General features: G+C 43.7%; 1 protein-coding gene across 3 annotated transcripts in view; it reads right to left on the reverse strand.

Moving 5' to 3' along the window:
• abcb6a (ATP-binding cassette, sub-family B (MDR/TAP), member 6a) overlaps nt 1-21,777 on the reverse strand; it is a 42,645-nt gene that overhangs the window by 19,313 nt on the left and 1,555 nt on the right. The window contains exons 1-4 of one of the 3 annotated variants that reach the window (XM_021608943.2): nt 7,759-7,978; nt 6,182-6,709; nt 2,459-2,602; nt 173-362 (exon numbers count right to left, since the gene is read on the reverse strand). In XM_021608943.2, coding sequence (XP_021464618.2) covers nt 173-362; nt 2,459-2,602; nt 6,182-6,697 — 850 coding nt within the window. In that variant the 5' untranslated portion in view covers nt 6,698-6,709; nt 7,759-7,978. Of the gene's footprint in view, nt 1-172; nt 363-2,458; nt 2,603-6,181; nt 6,710-7,758; nt 7,979-21,777 lie in introns of those variants that run through there. The other 2 variants (XM_036983062.1, XM_036983063.1) reach the window with 2 other exon arrangements.

Here is a 21,777-nt window from a genome sequence, read left to right on the forward strand (position 1 = left end):
CAGCCTCAATGATAACACAAAATACTTCTGAGAATGTGCAGTGCAGCACCAATAAAGACAACCTGCAACGCAACCAATAAGGTTGTGACAGCAACAAGTAGGAATTTAAAAAGGCATCCAGATAAAAGCTGGATATAGGGGAGATGTTACGAAACGAGGGATGCTCTCTCACCAATGTTCTTGTAGTAGATGGGCACAAAGACATTGATGACCCTCTCCAGACCCAGCAGGCACAGGCAGAGGAGCACCAGGCCCTGTAACAGCATGCTGCCTCTGGGCCACATGTAGGGCACCAGCAGACGCACCTTCTGCCCAAAGTCATGCCAGGTAGACTGGGATTCCTCTGCCCCATCCAACAGGAGCTGGGGTACAGATAGAGATATTAGGGGTTATTATGAACTTAATAAATACAGACAGGGACAATAAACAACAACAAAAAGGGTTGTGGCCAGGGACTTTAATGCAGGCAAACTTAAATCGGTTTGACCTAATTTCTACCAGCATGTCACATGTGCAACCAGAGAGAAAAAATACTTCTATCCTCTTGATTCCTGCATACAAGCAAAAACTAAAGCAGGAAGTACCTGTGACTTGCTCAATACTGAAGTGGTCAGATGAAGCGGATGCTAAGCTACAGGACTGTTTTGTTAGTGCAGATTCATCCAATGGCCTTGAGGAATATACCACCTCAGTCATCGGCTTCATCAATAAGGACATAGATGATGTCGTCCCCACAGTGACCGTACGTACATTTCCCATGGAGCTGCTATTTTCAAGGAGCGGGACACTAATCCAGACGCTTATATAAGAAATCCTGATATGCCCTCAGACGAACCATCAAACAGGCAAAGCGTCAATACAGGATTAAGATAGAATCCTACTACACCGGATTCTTACGCTCATCGGATGTGGCAGGGCTTGCAACCTACTACGGATTACAAAAGGGAAACCCATCCGTGAGCTGCCCAATGACGCGAGCCTACCATACAGGCTAAATGCCTTTTATGCTCGCTTCGAGGCAAGCAACACTGAAGCATGCAGGAGAGCACCAGCTGTTCCGGAGGACTGCGTGATCACGCTCTCCGTGGCCGATGTGAGCAAGACCTTTAAACAGGTCAACATTCACAAGGCCGCGGCCCCAGACAGATTACCAGGAAGTGTACTCAGAGCATGTGTGAACTAACTGGCAAGTGTCTTCATGGCCAAGCATGACTCCAACACCATCATTAAGTTTGATGTGGACACAACAGTGGTAGACCTGATCACTGACGAGACAGCCTATAGGAAGGTCAGAGACCTGGCAGTGTGGTGCCAGGACAACAACCTCTCCCTCAACGTGAGCAAGACAAAGGAGCTGATCTTGGACTACAGGAAAAGGAGGGGCGAACACGCCCCCATTCACATTGACGTAGCTGTGGTGGAGCGGGTCTAGAGATTCAAGTTCCTTGGTGTCCACATCACCAACAAACTATCACGGTCCAAACACACCAAGACAGTTGCGAAGAATGCATGACAACGCCTATTCCTCCTCAGGAGGCTGAAAAGATTGGTGGGTTCCCAGATCCTCAAAACGTTCTACAGCTACACCATTGAGAGCATCCTGACATCCAGAACCTCTATACCTTTCTTTACACTGCGGCTTCTCACTGTTTATTATCTATGCAGTCACTTTACCCCTACCTACAGTTGAAGTCGTAAATTTACATACACCATAGCCAAATACATTTAAACTCAGTTTTTCACAATTCCTGACATTTAATCCCAGTACAAATTCAGTCTTATGTCAGTTAGGATCACCACTTTATTTTAAGAATGTGAAATGCCAGAATAATAGTAGAGAGAATGATTTATTTCTGCTTATATTTCTTTCAACACATTCCCAGTGGGTCAGAAGTTGACGTACACTCAATTTGTATTTGGTAGCATTGCCTTTAAATTGTTTAACTTGGGTCAAACATTTCGGGAAGCCTTCCACAAGCTCAAGCTTCTCACAATAAGTTGGGTGAATTTTGGCCCATTTCTCCTGACAGAGCTGGTGTAACTGAGTCAGGTTTCTAGGCCTCCTTGCTCGCACACGCTTTTTCAGTCCTGCCCACAAATTTTCTGTAGGGTTGAGGTCAGGGATTTGTGAATGCCACCTTGACTTTGTTGTCCTTAAGCCAGAACTTTGGAAGTATGCTTGGGGTCATTGTTCATTTGGAAGACCCATTTGCGACCAAGCTTTAACTTCCTGACTGATGTCTTGAGATGTTGCTTCAATATATTCACATAAGTTTCCTCCCTCATGATGCCATCTATTTTGTGAAGTGCACCAGTCACTCCTGCAGCAAAGTACCCCACAAAACATGATGCTGCAACCCCCATGCTTCACGGTTGGGATGGTGTTCTTCAGCTTGCAAGCCTATACCTGTTGTACTCGGCGTATGTGACATAACATTTGATTTGATTACTAGATTACCTGGCCAGTGCCGCCCTCCACGTCGCGTTCGTCCTCGTTGATCAGGAGCATGTACGGTCTCCGTGGTAATCCCGGGGCCTTCAGGCCCAGGAAGAAGAGTGTGCCCGTGCCGACGTAGCGCATCAACCACAGAGAAAATTCCACCTGAGGTAACGAATGAAAAATGCTAAGTCATGACTGAACCTTTAACGGGGCAATCTGCAGCTTTGGCTTGGAGAAATGGAACCACTCAACGGATGAAAGGACCGACCATCCATAGTATCAAAATGACCATCTTTTAAGGTTATACACTGTTTGTTTACATTTACAATGTTTCTAAACATTAAAGTAAAACAAGCTCATCTGTTGGGTTCTCATGGGGTGTTACAGTTGAACTAAGCTCATGAGGCATATATCATTTATAATCTTCAAGACTCAATGGGTATACATCATCCAAAAATGGATGTAGCAATTGTAGATTGACTCTTTAAAGGAATCTTGCACTCATAAACTACATTTTAGTATGTTGTCCATTGATAATTCAATCCCAATGGGACTGTTAATACAATACCAAACGGTGAATGTCAGCCGTCAAAATAAAAACATTTTGGAGTGTAGTATTTCTTTAAATAAGTGCTGACTGACAAGCATAACTGCATAAAACACATTTCAATACTCCAACCCATACCATTTACATTTTAGTCATTTAGCAGACACTCTTATCCAGAGCGATTTACAGGAACAATTATGGTTGAATGCATTGGTCAAGGGCACATCGGCAGATTTGTCACCTAGTCTGCTCTGGGATTCGAACCAGCTTCAACTTCAATGTGAGGCCGAGGTTCTCATTCAAAAGTAATTTACTCAGGAGTTGTTGGATCATTCAGGATTGGAGGAGAGGTGAATCAGTGGTTACAGTCAGACTGACTAGACAAAGTAAACTACTGTACACATTATGACACAAAGTAAACAGTGGACTGTGTCATATACTTTGTGGTATAACAACCCATTGGAAGAACTAAGATGGTGAATGCTTGGTAAAAAGCTAATGAAGATGTGTTCAACTAATGCATTCTGAATGCAACTGGGAGACATTAGTAGCTGAGTGGGACAACCAATGACAGACATAGGGAGGGACTAAGAAAAGGCGTGATCTGATTGGTTACAAAATGTTTATTTGGGGGTGTGGCCAGAGGGAGAGGTAAGAAGAATGGCAAGATGGGGCAATGACTCAGCATTTCTAGAGTTACTCATAGCTGACTAATGATAATGGTTCTTCCCCCTTCCACTGCTGTGTCATAGTTGGAATGGCAGTTTCTATTTTAGCAGTCTTCTTGTGAGAAAATGCTTTGTTATATATATATATATATATACACAGTGCCTTGCGAAAGTATTCGGCCCCCTTGAACTTTGCGACCTTTTGCCACATTTCAGGCTTCAAACAAAGATATAAAACTGTATTTTTTTGTGAAGAATCAACAACAAGTGGGACACAATCATGAAGTGGAACGACATTTATTGGATATTTCAAACTTTTTTAACAAATCAAAAACTGAAAAATTGGGCGTGCAAAATTATTCAGCCCCCTTAAGTTAATACTTTGTAGCGCCACCTTTTGCTGCGATTACAGCTGTAAGTCGCTTGGGGTATGTCTCTATCAGTTTTGCACATCGAGAGACTGAAATTTTTTCCCATTCCTCCTTGCAAAACAGCTCGAGCTCAGTGAGGTTGGATGGAGAGCATTTGTGAACAGCAGTTTTCAGTTCTTTCCACAGATTCTCGATTGGATTCAGGTCTGGACTTTGACTTGGCCATTCTAACACCTGGATATGTTTATTTTTGAACCATTCCATTGTAGATTTTGCTTTATGTTTTGGATCATTGTCTTGTTGGAAGACAAATCTCCGTCCCAGTCGCAGGTCTTTTGCAGACTCCATCAGGTTCTCTTCCAGAATGGTCCTGTATTTGGCTCCATCCATCTTCCCATCAATTTTAACCATCTTCCCTGTCCCTGCTGAAGAAAAGCAGGCCCAAACCATGATGCTGCCACCACCATGTTTGACAGTGGGGATGGTGTGTTCAGGGTGATGAGCTGTGTTGCTTTTACGCCAAACATAACGTTTTGCATTGATGCCAAACAGTTCCATTTTGGTTTCATCTGACCAGAGCACCTTCTTCCACATGTTTGGTGTGTCTCCCAGGTGGCTTGTGGCAAACTTTAAACGACACTTTTTATGGATATCTTTAAGAAATGGCTTTCTTCTTGCCACTCTTCCATAAAGGCCAGATTTGTGCAATATACGACTGATTGTTGTCCTATGGACAGAGTCTCCCACCTCAGCTGTAGATCTCTGCAGTTCATCCAGAGTGATCATGGGCCTCTTGGCTGCATCTCTGATCAGTCTTCTCCTTGTATGAGCTGAAAGTTTAGAGGGACGGCCAGGTCTTGGTAGATTTGCAGTGGTCTGATACTCCTTCCATTTCAATATTATCGCTTGCACAGTGCTCCTTGGGATGTTTAAAGCTTGGGAAATATTTTTGTATCCAAATCCGGCTTTAAACTTCTTCACAACAGTATCTCGGACCTGCCTGGTGTGTTCCTTGTTCTTCATGATGCTCTCTGCGCTTTTAACGGACCTCTGAGACTATCACAGTGCAGGTGCATTTATACGGAGACTTGATTACACACAGGTGGATTGTATTTATCATCATTAGTCATTTAGGTCAACATTGGATCATTCAGAGATCCTCACTGAACTTCTGGAGAGAGTTTGCTGCACTGAAAGTAAAGGGGCTGAATAATTTTGCACGCCCAATTTTTCAGTTTTTGATTTGTTAAAAAGGTTTGAAATATCCAATAAATGTCGTTCCACTTCATGATTGTGTCCCACTTGTTGTTGATTCTTCACAAAAAAATACAGTTTTATATATTTATGTTTGAAGCCTGAAATGTGGCAAAAGGTTGCAAAGTTCAAGGGGGCCGAATACTTTCGCAAGGCACTGTATATATCTTTTTTTTACAATCACAACCGTCTTTACGAAATGGGATTCACGAAACATTAAACCTAGCCTATGTGTCTCATTTACGCAGATACAGTATCACACCCTATGGGTAGACTAACTTACTTTTTAGAAAGCCCACTATTACACTTGTGTAATGGAGTGTTAAAACTCAATGTTAAGTTTAATACTAATAGCCAGTAACATTATATGCTAACGTTTTTAACAACCTCTATGAAACTAGGGAGTGAGATGGCAGTTTATCCTCACTGAGGGTTGAGCTGTGGGGTTAATTCAAAGAGGTGAAACGTTTGAACAATGCAGACAGAAATGCAAGGAACAGATCTAACACCATTTCCAACTTAACCTGACAGTTAAACATGTTTTTTCAACACAAATACATTTCTATCGGGAAGGTCCTCTAACGCTACACCCTCCTGAACAGACCCCAGTGCCACGTTCAGTAGGCAAGTTTGTGAAACATTCAGATAGAAATACATTATGTAGAAAAGACGTGTATCTTTGAGTGATACGTAGAGGGAGGAGTTACGTTAGCTCTATTGCTTCTACAATGCAGGTGCTTCTACACCTGCATTGCTTGCTGTTTGGGGTTTTAGGCTGGGTTTCTGTACAGCACTTTGAGATATCAGCTGATGTACGAAGGGCTATATAAATAAATTTGATTTGATATTGGGGACATTCTATAATGTTAAACCCTCAACAATACCACTGGTTCTCTCTCACCTGCTGCTGTGTGTTCTCCAGGCCCCACCACCAGTAGGGGCTGGCCCAGGAGACGAAGGCCAGGTTTTCCGCTGAGAATGCCACAGCCCAGAAGAGCAGCAGCACCGTGCTGTGGCCACGTGTCCGGTCCCTCACCAGCACCCTCCTCCTCTCCAGCCTTAACAGGGCCACGGCCCAGGCCCAGCCCAGCATGGACAGGAGGCCGTACAGCACCACATAGCCAGGGAGCTCCCCTCCCCCGGCCGCCCTCCAAACCAGCCCCCCCAGGAACTGCAGCAGCAGGAGCAGGGAGACTGCCAGTTGGAGGCCATAGAGGCGCGAGCGCGGAACGAACTTGGGCTCCATCTCGGTGCCGTAGCGGCGGTAGCAGACGCAGTGGAAGGTGCCGAAGAAGAAGGAGAGGGTAAGCAAGACGGTGGGCACCAGGGTGAAGTAGAAGCAGGGCGAGATGCCGCCCTCCAGCCAGGCTTCAGAGATGGAAGCACTGGCTTCACAGTAGCTTTGCACTGCTACCATGGTGGCTGGAAGCTGGGGAGACAGGGAAGGGAAAGAGAGTATTCACTATAACAGACATATTACCACATTAAGCCTACACATAGGGCTCAGGATCATCAAACTGGTCCGCATGGATGTTAAAGCAGGACAGGCAAAGGAAATCATACAGTTGACTGCATGAAATTCGTTTTCATGCAGTCAGTATTTTCACCGGATCTTATTTGTATCCTACTCTAAACGGCTATTCATGATGGAATTCAGCTCATCTAACTTCTTTCATTCGTGACTTCAGATCGTTGCTGCTATACCCTACTTAATGAATCAGGGTTAAGAGCAGATTGAATCTCCTTGAAGTGTGTGTGTTGTACTTTGAAGCAAAACACAGCAAGCATCTCTTCCTCGTGTATAATCATTCAACAGACCTAATAGGCCTTAGAGATCCAGGCCAACCCTGCTATATCGGGCTGTGAACTTGACAATATGGTTAGTGCTTCAGTCATGGCTCCTAAAAGCACCCCAGCCAGTCATCTGGGGGTGGGCGGTGGACTAATTCTGATTCAGTCAAGGCACTTAAAACACATCACATTTCATCAACTGATATTCATTCAAAATAACATACTAGAATTAGGTTACAGTGGTATGCCGACAACTGTACCTTATCATAACCCGCACAAAACTATTAACCCCTATTACTCCATTGTTTATGCTTTTGTTGTCATATAATATTGAACTTTCTAAACAAATGCGTCAGATGTTGTTGCTCTCATGGAATCATTTCTTGAGCACTACAGATATTGTCGTGGGCATCAAGATGCATTTGCTCCAGTGGCATTGTTTAGCGTGTTTTTCTTGGTGGCCCGCTCTTTGACAAACAGAACATATTTTTAAAAAATGTGACAACAAAAACAGAGCGTCAAAATAACCTTAGCAGTAGAGTTTCTCTCTAGCTACCATTTGTGAGACTTGCCTAGTTAAATAAAAATTAAATAAATACATGTGTGGCGTTATCGGTCTGGCCTATCAAGATAGCTAGCTATCTACATTAGCAAGCTTAGATCTGTTGCTTTTAATACAACACTCACATTCTCAAGACAAGCTGGTGCTGGAAAGCAATTTAGTGAATTGAAGCTCCCAACAAATAACTCGTTTTACGCAAAGAGATTTTACAAGTCAAAAATAACAATAATGGTCATCTTGTTGTATCCACATGTAAACTGTTCTTATTCTTCTTGCGGCTTGCGTGGAGCGACGTATTCCATGACTCAGCAATCGGCATTTTCTCACAATGACACAACTGCCTGAACCGGGTCCTAGCGCCTCGTAGAACACGCATGTTCAAATATAATGTTACGCAATCTCATATATGGCCAGTAGATGACAGTATATACAAAGACATCCTACCTCACACATAAACGCCATCTGAACGCTGGGTCTTGTCATGGCCAACAGACAGGAACAGGCCAACAGTATGCAGTCAGTCAATATACCAATATCTTAGCAACAGAAAAATAAGATGGACAAGAAAATACCTTTGATAATTCCTATCAAAAGGAGTAGAATTTTCAATGCATTACAAATCAAATTATATTTGTCAATAGCATTGTAAACAACAGGTGCAGAAAAACAGTGAAATGTTTACTTTTCTGCCCCTCCCAACAATTAATTGAGAAAGAAATAGAGAAATAATAGAAAAGTAATAGCATGTAATAATACATGTAATAATAACACAGGGTACTAAACTCAGCAAAAAGAGAAACGTCCCTTTTTCAGGACCCTGTCTTTCAAAGATTATTCATAAAAATCCAAATAACTTCACAGATCTTCATTGTAAAGGGTTTAAACACGGTTTCCCATGCTTGTTCAATGAACCATAAACAATATATGAACATGCACCTGTGGAACTGTTGTTAAGACACTAACAGCTTACAGACAGTAGGCAATTAATTAAGGTCACAGTTATGAAAACCAGGGACACTAAAGAGGCCTTTCTACTGACTCTGAAAAACACAAAACATCGGATGTTATAGTTTTTCAGGTCCCATTGATAGCATAGTCTTCAACGGAGCCAATAGAACGGAGTGTAGAGGTGGTTGATGTACTCGCTGACGCATTTTCGTCACGGTGTCCGCATGTCGGCCTCTCTTGCACAGTCTTTTTTTTTCAGAGTTTTGGGAATTGGGGCCTGCTCCTCAAACTAATCGAAATAGAAATCTTCATCCAAATTGATCACTGTTCTGGTGTCCAGAAGCTATTTTCGGTTATAGGAAACGGTCACGTCTACTCCAAGAGGCGCTCCAACAAGGTGTCATCTGCACGTCCACTTCTCCTGCGTCGGCTGGTTTCTTCTTTTTGGCCAAGACGGATGGTTACGGAGGGTTACGTCCATGTATAGATTACAGAGGACTCAATGAAATCACCTAAGTACCGTTACCCTCTCCCGTTGGTGCCTGCAGCTATACAACAGCTCCGTGGGGGCCCGGTTCTTTACCAAACCGGACCTGCGGAGTGCATACAATCTCACCCGCATCCTGGAAGGGGATGGATGGAAGAATGTGTTTAGCATGATGTCTGGTCGCTACGAGTACTTGGTGATGCCATTTGGTTTAGCCAATGCTCCGTCAGGCATTCATTAACGAGGTATTCAGGGACATGCTGGGACGCCAGATGGTCATGTATATCGATGACATCCTGATCTACTCAGCTACCCTGAAGGATCACATCACTCATGTTCCAGCAGTACTGGAACGCCTCCTGGCTAACCACCTTTTTCTTTTTTTCTCCCCTGGCTAATCACCTGTTCGTCAAGCCTGAGAAGTGCCAATTTCATCAGAAGGCTGTCTCTTTCTTAGGCTACCAAGTCAGCCCGCAGGGAGTGAGGATGGATGACAAGAATGTAGATGCAGTCAGGTCAAGGCCATTTCGTCACAAGGTTCGACTTCTCGCTGAACTATCGCCAGGTTAAAAAAACACCAACGCCAATGCTCTGTCCCATCTCTACGATTCGGGAGATGGTCCTGTCCAGAATGCACCTCTTATCCCATCCTCCCGAGTCGTAGCGCCTGTGGTCTGGGACATAGATGTGAACATTTGCCAGGCTCAGGGGAGGGAGTCTGCACCCACTAATTGTCCTCCCGAGCGCCTCCAAGTTCCCATAGGGATAAGGGACCGGCTGCTGACCTGGGCGCACACATCTGTCGTAGCTGGACATCCAGGTATTTCTCGTACTACCCAATCCATCTCTGAGAAGTACTGGTGGCCCACCTTGGCGCAGGACATCACTCATTACATCAACTCCTGTTCCGTATGTGCCCAAACCAAATCCCCCCCCGGAAGGCTCCAGCATGGAAACTCCTTCCCCTTCCTGTGCCTCAGTGTCCCTGGTCTCATCTATCCATTGACTTTGATACTGATCTCCCCTCCTCTGACGGTTTCTTATCTCCCCTCCTCTGTGGATAGATTTTCTAAATCCTGTCATTTAATCCCTCTTTCTGGTCTCCCTACTGCACTCCAGGTTGCTGAGGAACTATTCCAGCAGGTCTTCCGGCATTCTGGCCTTCTGGAGGACATCGTCTCCGACCGTGGCCCCCAATTCACATCACGTGTATGGAGAGTCTTCATGGAGAAGCTTGGGTTCACAGCCAGCCTCACTTCCAGGTATAGACCTCAGTCCTACAGGCAGGTGGAGAAGATGTTCCAAGAGCTGGGGAGGTTCCTGAGGAGTCACTGTTAGGACCGGCAGGGAGAGTGGGCTCGATTCCTTTTGGCGGAGTACGCCCATAACTTGCTACAGTAGTCCTACACTGGGTTGACCCCCTTCCAGTGTGTTCTGGATTTTGAGCCGTCCCTGGCTCCGTGGACCCCGTCCCAGACTGAAGCTCCTGGGGTTGATGAGGTGCACAAAAGAAGTGTGGAGCAATGCTCACGTGAGACTCCAGCGGTCTCTCGACCATCAAAAGGACCTGGCAGACCGGCACTGCAGTGAGACCCCTGTGTACCAGCCTGGGGATCAAGAACCAAGAACCTCCCACTCCGCCTGCCCTGTAAGAAGCTGAGCCCCCGGTTTGTGGGGCCGTTCAAGGTTCTCCAGAGGGTCAACGAGGTGACGTATAGGTTACAGCTTCCCAGTGACTACCGTATTTCAACTTCTTTTCATATCTCCCTTCTCAGGTCGGTGGTTCCTGGTTCCCTAGCTGATGCTGTCCCCCTCGACGTCGCCGGTATACTAATCATCGGTCCTGGGATCCATCATTACGCACAGCTGGTATCGATCATTACGCACAACTACACATCATCATCATCAGGCACACCTGGACTCCATGACCTCACTTATTACCTCCCCTATATCTGGCACCCCCTTAGGTACTTTCCCCAGTCAGTACTGTTTATGTGTTTCCTGTCTATACGCTACTCGTGTTTGATATATTATTCAACGTTCTGTTTATTATTAAACTCCCCACCTGCACTTGCTTTCCGACTCCCAGCGTATACATCACAGAAACGATGTCGAAAACATTATGTATAAAAAAAAGTTACAATCAGCACAGAACCCCCCCCACGAAATAGAATATTTGATCAGGAGACCATAAAACGTCAGTTATCCATTGCAGCGCCATTCTTTAAATCACATGTTCATAACACAGCGGTGGTATATATGTAAAAGAAATCTACATCTGTAACAGCGGTTTCAATTAAATACATGGGTTAATATGTTGGAGAGGTCGGAATATCTTTCAAACCAATTCAACTAGCATCCACACGATACCTGAAGCACGCGACCTTGCAAGCAATACAATCTGATCAGATTTAGCTAATAATCTGAATGAAACTCTGATTGGGAAACATAGGCCAGCATTTAATATCTTTCACGTCTCTGCTGTGCAAAGACGAACGTTGTGGTTGTTCAGCGACACCTCGTTCCAAACATTAGAAATGAACTATTTACATACATGATTTGACTGTCACATTAGGTGGCTCTGAGAGCAAGGCATGAAGTGGCACAAACTGCTCGGTGTTCTGCGCCAGCTGACATCATGCAGCGGAGAAGCTGGATGTTCCATTGGGACCAGAATATAAACAAATGCATAGAGGGGGCCCAGAGCTCCGTCAATCAGCTGGCGTACGCATTTCTCGGTGACAAGGGAACACAATCCGCCACCCTGCCATTAAGCAGTGTGTCCCTGGGTGTAACGTAGAAAGACAAAAAAAAGGACACTATTACAAAGAGAAAAATCTCAATGACATGTAATTGCTAAAATAAAGGTTTAAGGAAATACAGGCAAGCACCACATTACCACAAGACAAAACAGCTCACTTAAACAAACCTGATGGTCTACTTTCATGTAATCATTTTTTTGGGGGGGGAAATGTAGTGGAATTGGATAATATCTTAGTGTGGTGTGTGAAGAATCCATTTGTATGAGGTACAAATCACATGATTGTGAATTAGGCAGTTTTTTTGTCTTTAATAACCTTAAAGTTTGGGTTATGATGATAGGGTAAGAAAGTTGTATTAAGCTCACGAGGCATTATATTCAATAGCTAGGTATATATCATTAATTGAAATGACAAATCAAATTAAGTGCAGGACTTCTTCTAGATTGTGGCTTTAGCTAAATTCCTTAAAATAAACTTAACATATAGGTATTAACAAAATCCTTGAAAGCAATTTTACATGTAAGTAACAAACTATTAACAAGAATCATTCAAAGCAAATTTTACATGGAAGTAACACATTATTAAAGTAAAGTAACATTTTCTAAGAAATGTTCAAATCCTGTTTCTCAAGTGGAGCTATTTTTAACCAGTGGACCTATCAAAACGTACTCAATATCAATGCTTTATGTCTAAAAAACCAAAAGGTGAGTACATTCATATATGCAAACTTCTAAGACAAATTCCCTGTACAGGTTATTTTGGAAATACTTAAAAGTATTAGTATATGTATTTTATGCACTAAGTTGCCCTACACAATTACATTAGCTTTGATACATGCAGAAAAATACTAGCCAGAAGCTACTGAAAGTTGTTTTTTTAAATAGCCAAATGTGTACTTTAAACCTATTTGGATAATTTGAGCAAGTGAAAAAATAGATTAAAATGTTAGTCTTCTCTTTATTCTTCACTTTCTTTTCTCTTCACTATCCTCTCTCTCTCCCCTTTGTTCGCTCTCCTCTTCCACTCTGCTGTTCTGCTGGCAAGCGTCTTGGCTGCAGACCTCATGTTCTGCAGGGAAGCCTGGTAACCCTTCCTGGTCTTCGGGGAAGCCTGGTAACCCTTCCTGGTCTTCGGGGAAGCCTGGTAACCTCTCCTGGTCTTCGGGAAGCCTGGTCTCTTCTCCTGTTCTTAAGGTCCACAGTGATCACAGCAAAGTCCCTCCGCAGCAGAGCACAGGCCAGCAGTGAAGAGTACACAGCATAGATTGTGGCGTCGATACCAAACGGGTCTCTCTACCATTCAATCAAGAGGGTTGTAGTTATTGATAAACAGACCATGTTCTTCTGGTCAGAGATGAGAATCCACCAGTATCCCCACTGTCCTCCGGTGAGAGGTTAGAGAGGACCAGAGAGATGTAAGGGCAAAATATATTCATTCTGCCCTCCAAATCTTTAGGGAATTGTTTATACTTATCCATACATCTTGTTTCCAGAATAACATTGCCCACCTTTGTAGTCTTTCTCTACCACTCCACCCGGTCATATTCTGGGACATCAGCTGCATGTAAGGGCAACCTCGCCTCAAAACTCTTTGAGGGGCTAAGACTTAGGGCACACCATTAGACCATATGATATGATGACTCTTGATGGCGGCTTCTGCTGGCAATCATAAAACCCTGAGTGGTTGAGCATCGGTGATGGGATGACTAGGGAGTCATTTCCTGACAATAGTCCATCCACAACGTACGATGTCTGCTTCCCTTGATGACTAAGGATTCTTCCCCATCATGTCTTTGTCCCATTGGGTCAGGGTTGAAACAGGGAAGCACAGCCTTCTCTCCCATATCATGCTGACTGAGGTTGGTCATATGGAGAGAGGATCCGTTCTGCTTCCCTTGATGACTAAGGATTCTTCCCCATCATGTCTTTGTCCCATTGGGTCAGGGTTGAAACAGGGAAGCACAGCCTTCTCTCCCATATCATGCTGACTGAGGTTGGTCATATGGAGAGAGGATCCGTTCCCCCCCCCCCCCCCCCCCCCCAAGAATCCCCGCACTGCAGGTCTACTTTCCCTCTCAAATGAGCATACATATAAACTGACGATACAGCTACAGTACTTCAGACACTGAGGTTGATGCTTTGCTGGAGTTTTACCTTGCCGGCTGTCCAGCACTCTGCCCTGTATAGTCCAGTGTCTGACGAGAGGTTCGGGATCAGGACAGTTGAAATGTCATGAATCCATTTCAGTTTCACTCGATCCCTTAATTCGGCATTCAGGGTGGAATTTTCAGATGAAGTGTCAGAAGAGTTCCGTAAAAGCAGGCGCTCTTCAGATTCGAATTTTAAAGATCAAACAGTAGTCCCTTCCCACATTGAGGCGATGGCACCGACGGAGATGGCAGCATCGCGACTAGCTCTTAAACAATTCTGCAGTATGTTGTTTAAGTACTATTTTGTTTTTACGTTATTGGCTCAGGAATTGTTTTGTGTCATTACATACAGCCGGGAAGAACTATTGGATATTAGAGTGGCGGTAACTCACCAGAACTTCTAGCATTACGACCAGGATTACGACTTCCCTGGAGTAGAAGGAACTCAAGTCCTTCTGTTCACCCGACCTAGAATATTTCACAATCAAATGCCAACCGTACTATCTCCCGAGATCCTTTTTGTCAATAATAGCCACAGCGGTCTACAGTATATTCTGATCTACCCATTGTGTCTGATTTTTTAAATGTTATACAGCGAAAACACAACATGTATTTATGTTAGATCACCACCAAATCCCGCAAAATACACAGCCATTTTTCCCAGCCAAAGATAGAGTCACAAAAGCAGAATTAGAGATAAAATTAATCACTAACCTTTGATGATCTTCATCAGATGACACTCATAGGACATCAAGTCACACAATATATTTATGTTTTGTTCGATAATATGCATATTTATATCCACAAATCTCGGTTTACATTGGCGCCATGTTCAGAAATGCCTCCAAAACATCCAGAGTAATTACAGAGAGCTACGTCAAATAACAGAAATACTCATAATAAACTTTGACGAAAGATACATGTTTTACATATAATTAAAGATACACTTGTTCTTAAACTCTTAGACTATCGATACCGACAGAATAAGAACAAGTCTTTGATATTAATTACTAGTCTGTAGCTACCATTGAACGCGAAGACCGACAACCGCCGAAACATCTATCCATAACAACATGAATGAATGTCACTCTGAACTAACCATTCTAACCACGACAGAGACGGCGGACAAACTCTCCAACAGAAACAAACTTTTCAACAGAGACCCCGACGACACACTGAGCGTAAATATATACATTGATTGCAATTGTTCCCAAATGAGTGAGCGTTCATGTGCAAAGGATTAGCATTTCAATTGTTATAATTATCAACTGTGACAGAGTCCTGGGTTCGCGCCCAGGCTCTGTTGTAACCGGCCGCGACCGGGAGGTCCGTGGGGCGACGCACAATTGGCCTAGCGTCGCCCGGGTTAGGGAGGGCTTGGTCGGTAGGGGTGTCCTTGTCTCATCGTGCACCAGCGACTCCTGTGGCGGGCTGGGCGCAGTGTGCGCTAACCAAGGTGGCCAGGTGCACGGTGTTTCCTCCGGCGCATTGGTGCGGCTGGCTTCCGGGTTGGATGTGCGCTGTGTTAAAGAAGCAGCGGCTTGGTTGGTTGTGTATCGGAGGACGCATGACTTTCAACCTTCGTCTCTCCCGAGCCCGTACGGGAGTTGTAGCGATGAGACAAGAGAGTAGCTACTACACAATTGGATACTACGAAATTGGGGAGAAAAAGGGGTAAAATTCAAACAAAAAAAAATAATAATAAAAAAATAATAATAATAATTATCAACTGTGTGTTGTCATCTCAGTCGACCCCCACTTCCCTTTGTACACCAAGCCGTGATACCACTAGGGAAACTCCGTTATCATTTCCTTGTAACTATAAACTGTTTGTTAATGCATTTCTGTGAATTACTTAGTTAGTAAATAAATGATTTAATCCATACCTTACTTAGATTTACGTGTATTTTGGGTATATGTTGTGAAACTGTTAGATATTACGTGTTAGATATTACTCCACTGTCAGTGATAGAAGCACAAGCATTTCACTAGACCCACAATACCATCTGCTAAACACGTGTATGTGACCAATAACTTCTGATTTGATTTGACATTGTTGTAAAAAGCATAATTTTCTCCTCCTTTAATCTAATATATTTCTTAGACAGCATGGATGGTTCCCATCAGACCAGCCAGAAGAATGCTAAGCTTTGTGACAGAATCCATTAAACACACTCGGTCTCTGCTAATGTGTTGTGACAAACCATTTGCTATATATCTGCTTTTGCTCAGTTATCTTATGCCTCGATGTTGCGATACTGGTGGCCCTGTGATGTTGAGCATGACATCTACTCAACTCTGTCTCTGAGGGCCTTGACATGTCAGAGAGGAGAGTGCAGAGTGCAGCGAAAAGGTCACTGATAGGTTAAAAGAACACAGATTGAAAATGCTGATGTGAACTATGATTGCACCGTGGGCCTGTTTCTTGCTTCAGTAGCGCGTTTCATTTACATTTCTTAAACAACCAGTAGCACTTTTGAGATCTTCATTCGGGTTGTTCAACGAACAGAGTCACTTTTGTGTCCCTTTGTTATTGAAAGTAGAACTTTTAAAAGCCTGTTACATTAAATGAAGCTCCCTTTAATAAAGACCACATGGAACATGTAACACATCAGATCCCTTATATTAATAAAGACTTGCTAAAGTACCAAAAATCATGTAGATTTGAACTCAAAAATGTATCGACGTTTTCACCATCATTGTAAAGTCTCGCTAGTTACTCTGTTGCTTTGACAAAGTCATTTCTGAAGATGATTATTTATTTTAGGTGATTAGTGATTACATTAAAGATCAACCCTATTACGTGAATTGAACTCTTCTTTTAATATAGCAAAAACATTGATATTCCTTTTTTTTTTAATATAGCTTATGCCTTGATGTTACAATACTTGTGACCCTGTGATGTTGAGCCCAAAATCGACTCATTTCTTTCTGTGAAATGCTGAGTGCCTGAGATGTCGGTGAAGAGAGAGCAGAGTGCAGTGGTAAAGGTCACTGATGGGTCAACACATAACAGATTGAAAATACTGATGTGAACCATGATTGCGTCATGGGCCTGTTTCTTGCTTCTTGACAACTGAAGGTTTCCACATACATTTTTTTAATGTTCGAATCTGAAAATGCTCTTTCTTACTTCTAACCTGACTAGGTGCTGCTTTATCCACTATATCCCTGTCACAGAGACATCATTGTACCAACACATGTTTTTGTGCATTCACAATTCATCATTTAGCAGATGCTCTCATCCCGACCGATTTACAATAAGTGGGTGTGCAGGCTTAGGTTCTGGCCCATCACGAACACACCTGATTCAGGAATTGAACAGGAGTTGAACTAAGCAAAGTCTTCTCTCTGGACCATAAAACAAAATCAGGTGTGTTACTGCAGGCCTGGACCTAAAGCCTGCACACCCAGTAGCCCAGGAGTGAAATTATAGAATCTCTCTTCACCGATACCTGTAATAATTTACAATAGAAAAGAGTAACCTTATATTTAGGTTTATGATAGGAGAAGACAGATGTAATAGATTCATAAGGCATTTAGTAGTAGTTATATTCTCCAAAAATCTATGGGTACTGCTGCAGATCACTAGGTTAGGTCCGTGAGGTGTCAACAATTTACTGTCAGTGGTGTTGAGTATTTAGAGAAAAAAAAGTAAATGCAATGTGGTATAGAACAACACCTGATATTACAATAAATGGCAGTTATACGCTTTCTAAGAAGATACCTTCAATTAGATACTTCTGTTGTGTAAGTATGCTTTATATTCTACAGAATGCAGCAGGCCTAATCCTGGAGAGGAAATCGCAGTATATCGACTTTTTCATGACGAGAGCCACTCTTTAAGCCCTATAGCCTATCACCACTATCCTGCTTTCAATTCAGCCCGAGGGACAAAGGAGACCAGAGATGGACTGAAAAGGCAGCTGTCACATCTGAGCTGCTTAAAAAGAAGGGGGATAAAAGAACCTTTAAAAAAAAAGAAGCTGAGACTATAGTCCTGGGTCCATCGCCGTGCAGCATGCGCACGTAAGTAGGAATCGAGAAAGGGAAATCTTATCATTTGGCCCGCTCGCATAAGGTCTAGAGAGTGGCTTATCTGCTTCATCTCTCCGGTCTTTTGTGTTGAGTGGAAATGGGCCCTCTGTCAGTCAGCTACCGCTCACACGTCTCCATTGTCCCCAGTGAATTCGATGGCTGCCGTGGCCTGTCTGTCACAATGTGCGTCCAAAAAATGTCAACTTATGGGCTCCGGTCAAAAGCAGTGCGCTACATGGGGAATAAGGTGCCATTTGGGACACAAGACTCACAGCGCTCATATCTCCCGTTCATTGTGGGGCCTGGCTCAACCTCCACTGTGCAGCACAGCAGGATCGTAAAGGCCTCTTTTAGGTACATATTTTATTTCTTTCATTCTTCTCCCCCCCATGTCTTTGTTTTCCATCTGAACTAAAGTGGCTGACTGACACAGTTTGATGGGCAGAGTGAGAGAAGGATAGGGGGTGTATCAATCTAAAGCTTTGGCACAGAGATAAAATGATGGGCCTATATTGTTGCACTTTGGAGTATGGAGAAATGTTCCATTCAGATCTCAACAGAGACCAAAAAGGTTTAACTTTCTTTTGGAGGGGAGGGTTGTTTTGTTTTCAGCTCATATCCTCGGTTGAATCAGTTGAGATTGTGATCTTAACACCTTTGGTTGTCCACATTGGACGCAGTTTGTGTAGATGTTCCATCCCCATGACATGACAAAATGCCGGTGTCAAATTTCAGAAACCCAGAACGAGCAGGACATCATGTTTAGCACCACAAATGCCGCAGGCTTTTATAAATCTACCCGGAAAATATGGGGAAATCATTTTCTACTTCGACTGTATCTTTGAATAAGTAGGAGAGCACGCCAAAGGTGGTCTTTCTTCATATTTTCTGGAACTCCCCCCGAAGAGACAAGCCAGTCTGCCAATATCAACTCTGTGTAAGATCATAATGAACAACACTGCCTTGAGAAACCAACTTTGATCATGTCGGTTTCCACTGGGAGGGTAATCTTTTATCTCGTTTTAAACACAATATCCTGCCTAAAATTCATAAAGTATTAGTTCATATTTTTATTGGACAGGAGAGAAAGGGAATAATAGGAATAGTGTGCCATAGGAAGTGGGTCGGAACGTGAATCGTAGACACTGATACATGAGGGCTGTAGGTGTGACCACTAACCACTATACCACAGCCTTTAGGTAGTCAATACACTTTACACACAGGTGAAGGGGTTTAGAAGGACATGTTGTTGGTCCCTGTAAGCACTGTCCTCTTAAATGAGGAGTGGGAGAGGAAGGGAAAGGAGGAGAGAGGAGAGGAAGAAAGAGGAGGGGTGAGAAATGGAGATGAAAGAGGAAAAGATGGGGCGAAAAGGGGAGAAGAGGAAGGGAAAGGAGAAGAGGGAAGTGGAAGAAGATCTCTCTCGCTCAGTCAGGCTGCCGCTGGCAAACACAAATAGACATGTTCTGCAAACACTGAACCTTTACCACACTCCTCAAGAGAGAGTGACAGGAAGAGAGAGATAGAAGGGGGAGTTGGAGAGAGATTTGCGTACACAAAGAGACAGAAAGGGAGATATGAAGAGAGAGTGGAAAGGAAGAGAGAGATAGTGCCAAAGTTAAGATAAGCTTAATGAACACGTCAGTGAGAGTGGCTGTGAGAGAGACAAAAAAGAGAGGTAGCTTGAACGAGGGATCGATTAACTCCACTGTAAATGAGATGGTGGGTAGCACAGTAAGGTAGTATGCCATGGACTTCTTCTTGACAAGCAGCAGCTTTCGTACATCTTTACTCATTTGATTACCCTGACTACCATGCTATAGTTCATTTTGGTCACTAGGGGCAATCTCGTATCATAGCTAGAGTGACAGTAACCAAGGGTCTGAAAGCATTGGCAACTGGCAAAGGAAAGAACATGCCATTTTATTGTAGAAAACAGAAGTCAGTTTGCAGGTCTCCTCTGTCAGAATAACAGCCTGTCTGTCTGCCTGCCATTGACCTGCTATGCCCTTATAGTTTTTAATACTTTCTGAAGGCACTGTATTCTGTTGGTAGTGATTTTGGTGGGATGTCCCTTTAAATAATAATACAGTGATACTCCTACACTGTAACTAATTGAACATAAACGTTTTGAATACAATGTTGTATGACAAGCAGCCGTGGTCACTATACTGCATTGTTGACGGTCATCTTGGGTGTTCCTGTTAGTCAGCTTTTCTCCTTTGCCAAGATAACCCATCCACCTGACAGGTGTGGCATACCAAGAAGCTGATTAAACAGCATGATCATTACACAGTTGCACCTTGTGCTGAGGACAATAAAATGTCAAATGTGCAGTTTTTTCACACAACACAATGCCACAGATGTCTCAAATTTTGAGGGAGCGCGCAATTGGCATGCCGACTGCATGAATTCCCACCAGAGCTGTTGCCAGAGAACTGACTGTTTGTTTTTCTACCATAACCCAGCTCTGGTTTTAGAGAATTTGGCAGTACGTCCGACCGGCCTCACAACTGCAGACCACGTGTAACCACGCCAGCGCAGGACTTCCACATCCGGCTTCTTCACCTACGGGATGGTTTGAGACCAGCCACCCCAACAACTGATGAAACTGTGGGTTTGCTCCACCAAAGAATTCCTGCACAAACTGTCAGAAACCATCTCAGGGAAGCTCATCTGCGTTCTCGTCGTCCTCATCAGGGTCTTGACCTTACTGCAGTTCGCCGTCGTAACCGATTTCAGTTGGCAAATGCTCACCTTCGATGGCCACTGGCACGCTGGAGAAGTGCTCTTCACGGATGAATCCAGGTTTAAACTGTACTAATGCAGATGGTAGACAGCGTGTATGGTGTTGTGTGCGCGAGCGGTTTGCTGATGTCAACGTTGTGAACAGAGTGCCCCATGGTGGCGGTGAGGTTATGGTATGGGCAGGCATAAGCTAGGGACAACGATGGCAATTTGCATTTTATCGATGGCAATTTGAATGCACAGAGATACCGTGACAAAATCCTGAGACCTATTGTCGTGTCATTCATCTGCCATCACCTCATGTTTCAGCATGAGGTAATGCAAGGCCCCATGTTGCAAGGATCTGTACATAATTCCTGGAAGCTGAAAATGTCCCCAGTTAATCCATGACCTGCATACTCACCAGACATGTCACCCATTAAGCATTTTTAGGCTGCTTTGGACAACATGTTCCAGTTCCCCGCCAATATCCGGCAACTTCGCACAGCCATTGAAGAGGAATCGGACAGCATTCCACAGGCCACAATCAACAGCCTGATCAACTTTATTCGAAGGAGATGTGTCGCACTGCATGGTCAGACCAGATACTGACCGGGTTTCTGATCCTCATCCCTACATTTTTTTAAAGGTATCTGTGACCAACCGATGCACATCTGTATTCCCAGTCATGTGAAATCCATAGATTAGGGCCTAATGAATGTATTTCAATGGACTGATAAGAGCTGTAATTGTAAGATCTTTGAAATGGTTGCTTGTTGAGTTTATATTTTTGTTCTGTGTACATGTATAGGCTGCAGCATCTTGATGATCACATCGGTGGCCTCTCCCACCCCTCTGTCAAGAAGGCTAACGTGTGAGCTAGCATAGCACATTGCTACAGTGTCTGACTTCGCCGTGATGTCCTGGGTCACCTTTGGACATTGCTTTCATTTCTATCATCATGCACTTTTACAGATGCAGCCTACATCTAGTAACAGTACAGAATGTAATAATGTATGCCATTTTGGAGGAT

Source organism: Oncorhynchus mykiss, chromosome 7 (genome assembly GCF_013265735.2).
Source record: "Oncorhynchus mykiss isolate Arlee chromosome 7, USDA_OmykA_1.1, whole genome shotgun sequence".
NCBI lineage: Eukaryota > Metazoa > Chordata > Actinopteri > Salmoniformes > Salmonidae > Oncorhynchus > Oncorhynchus mykiss.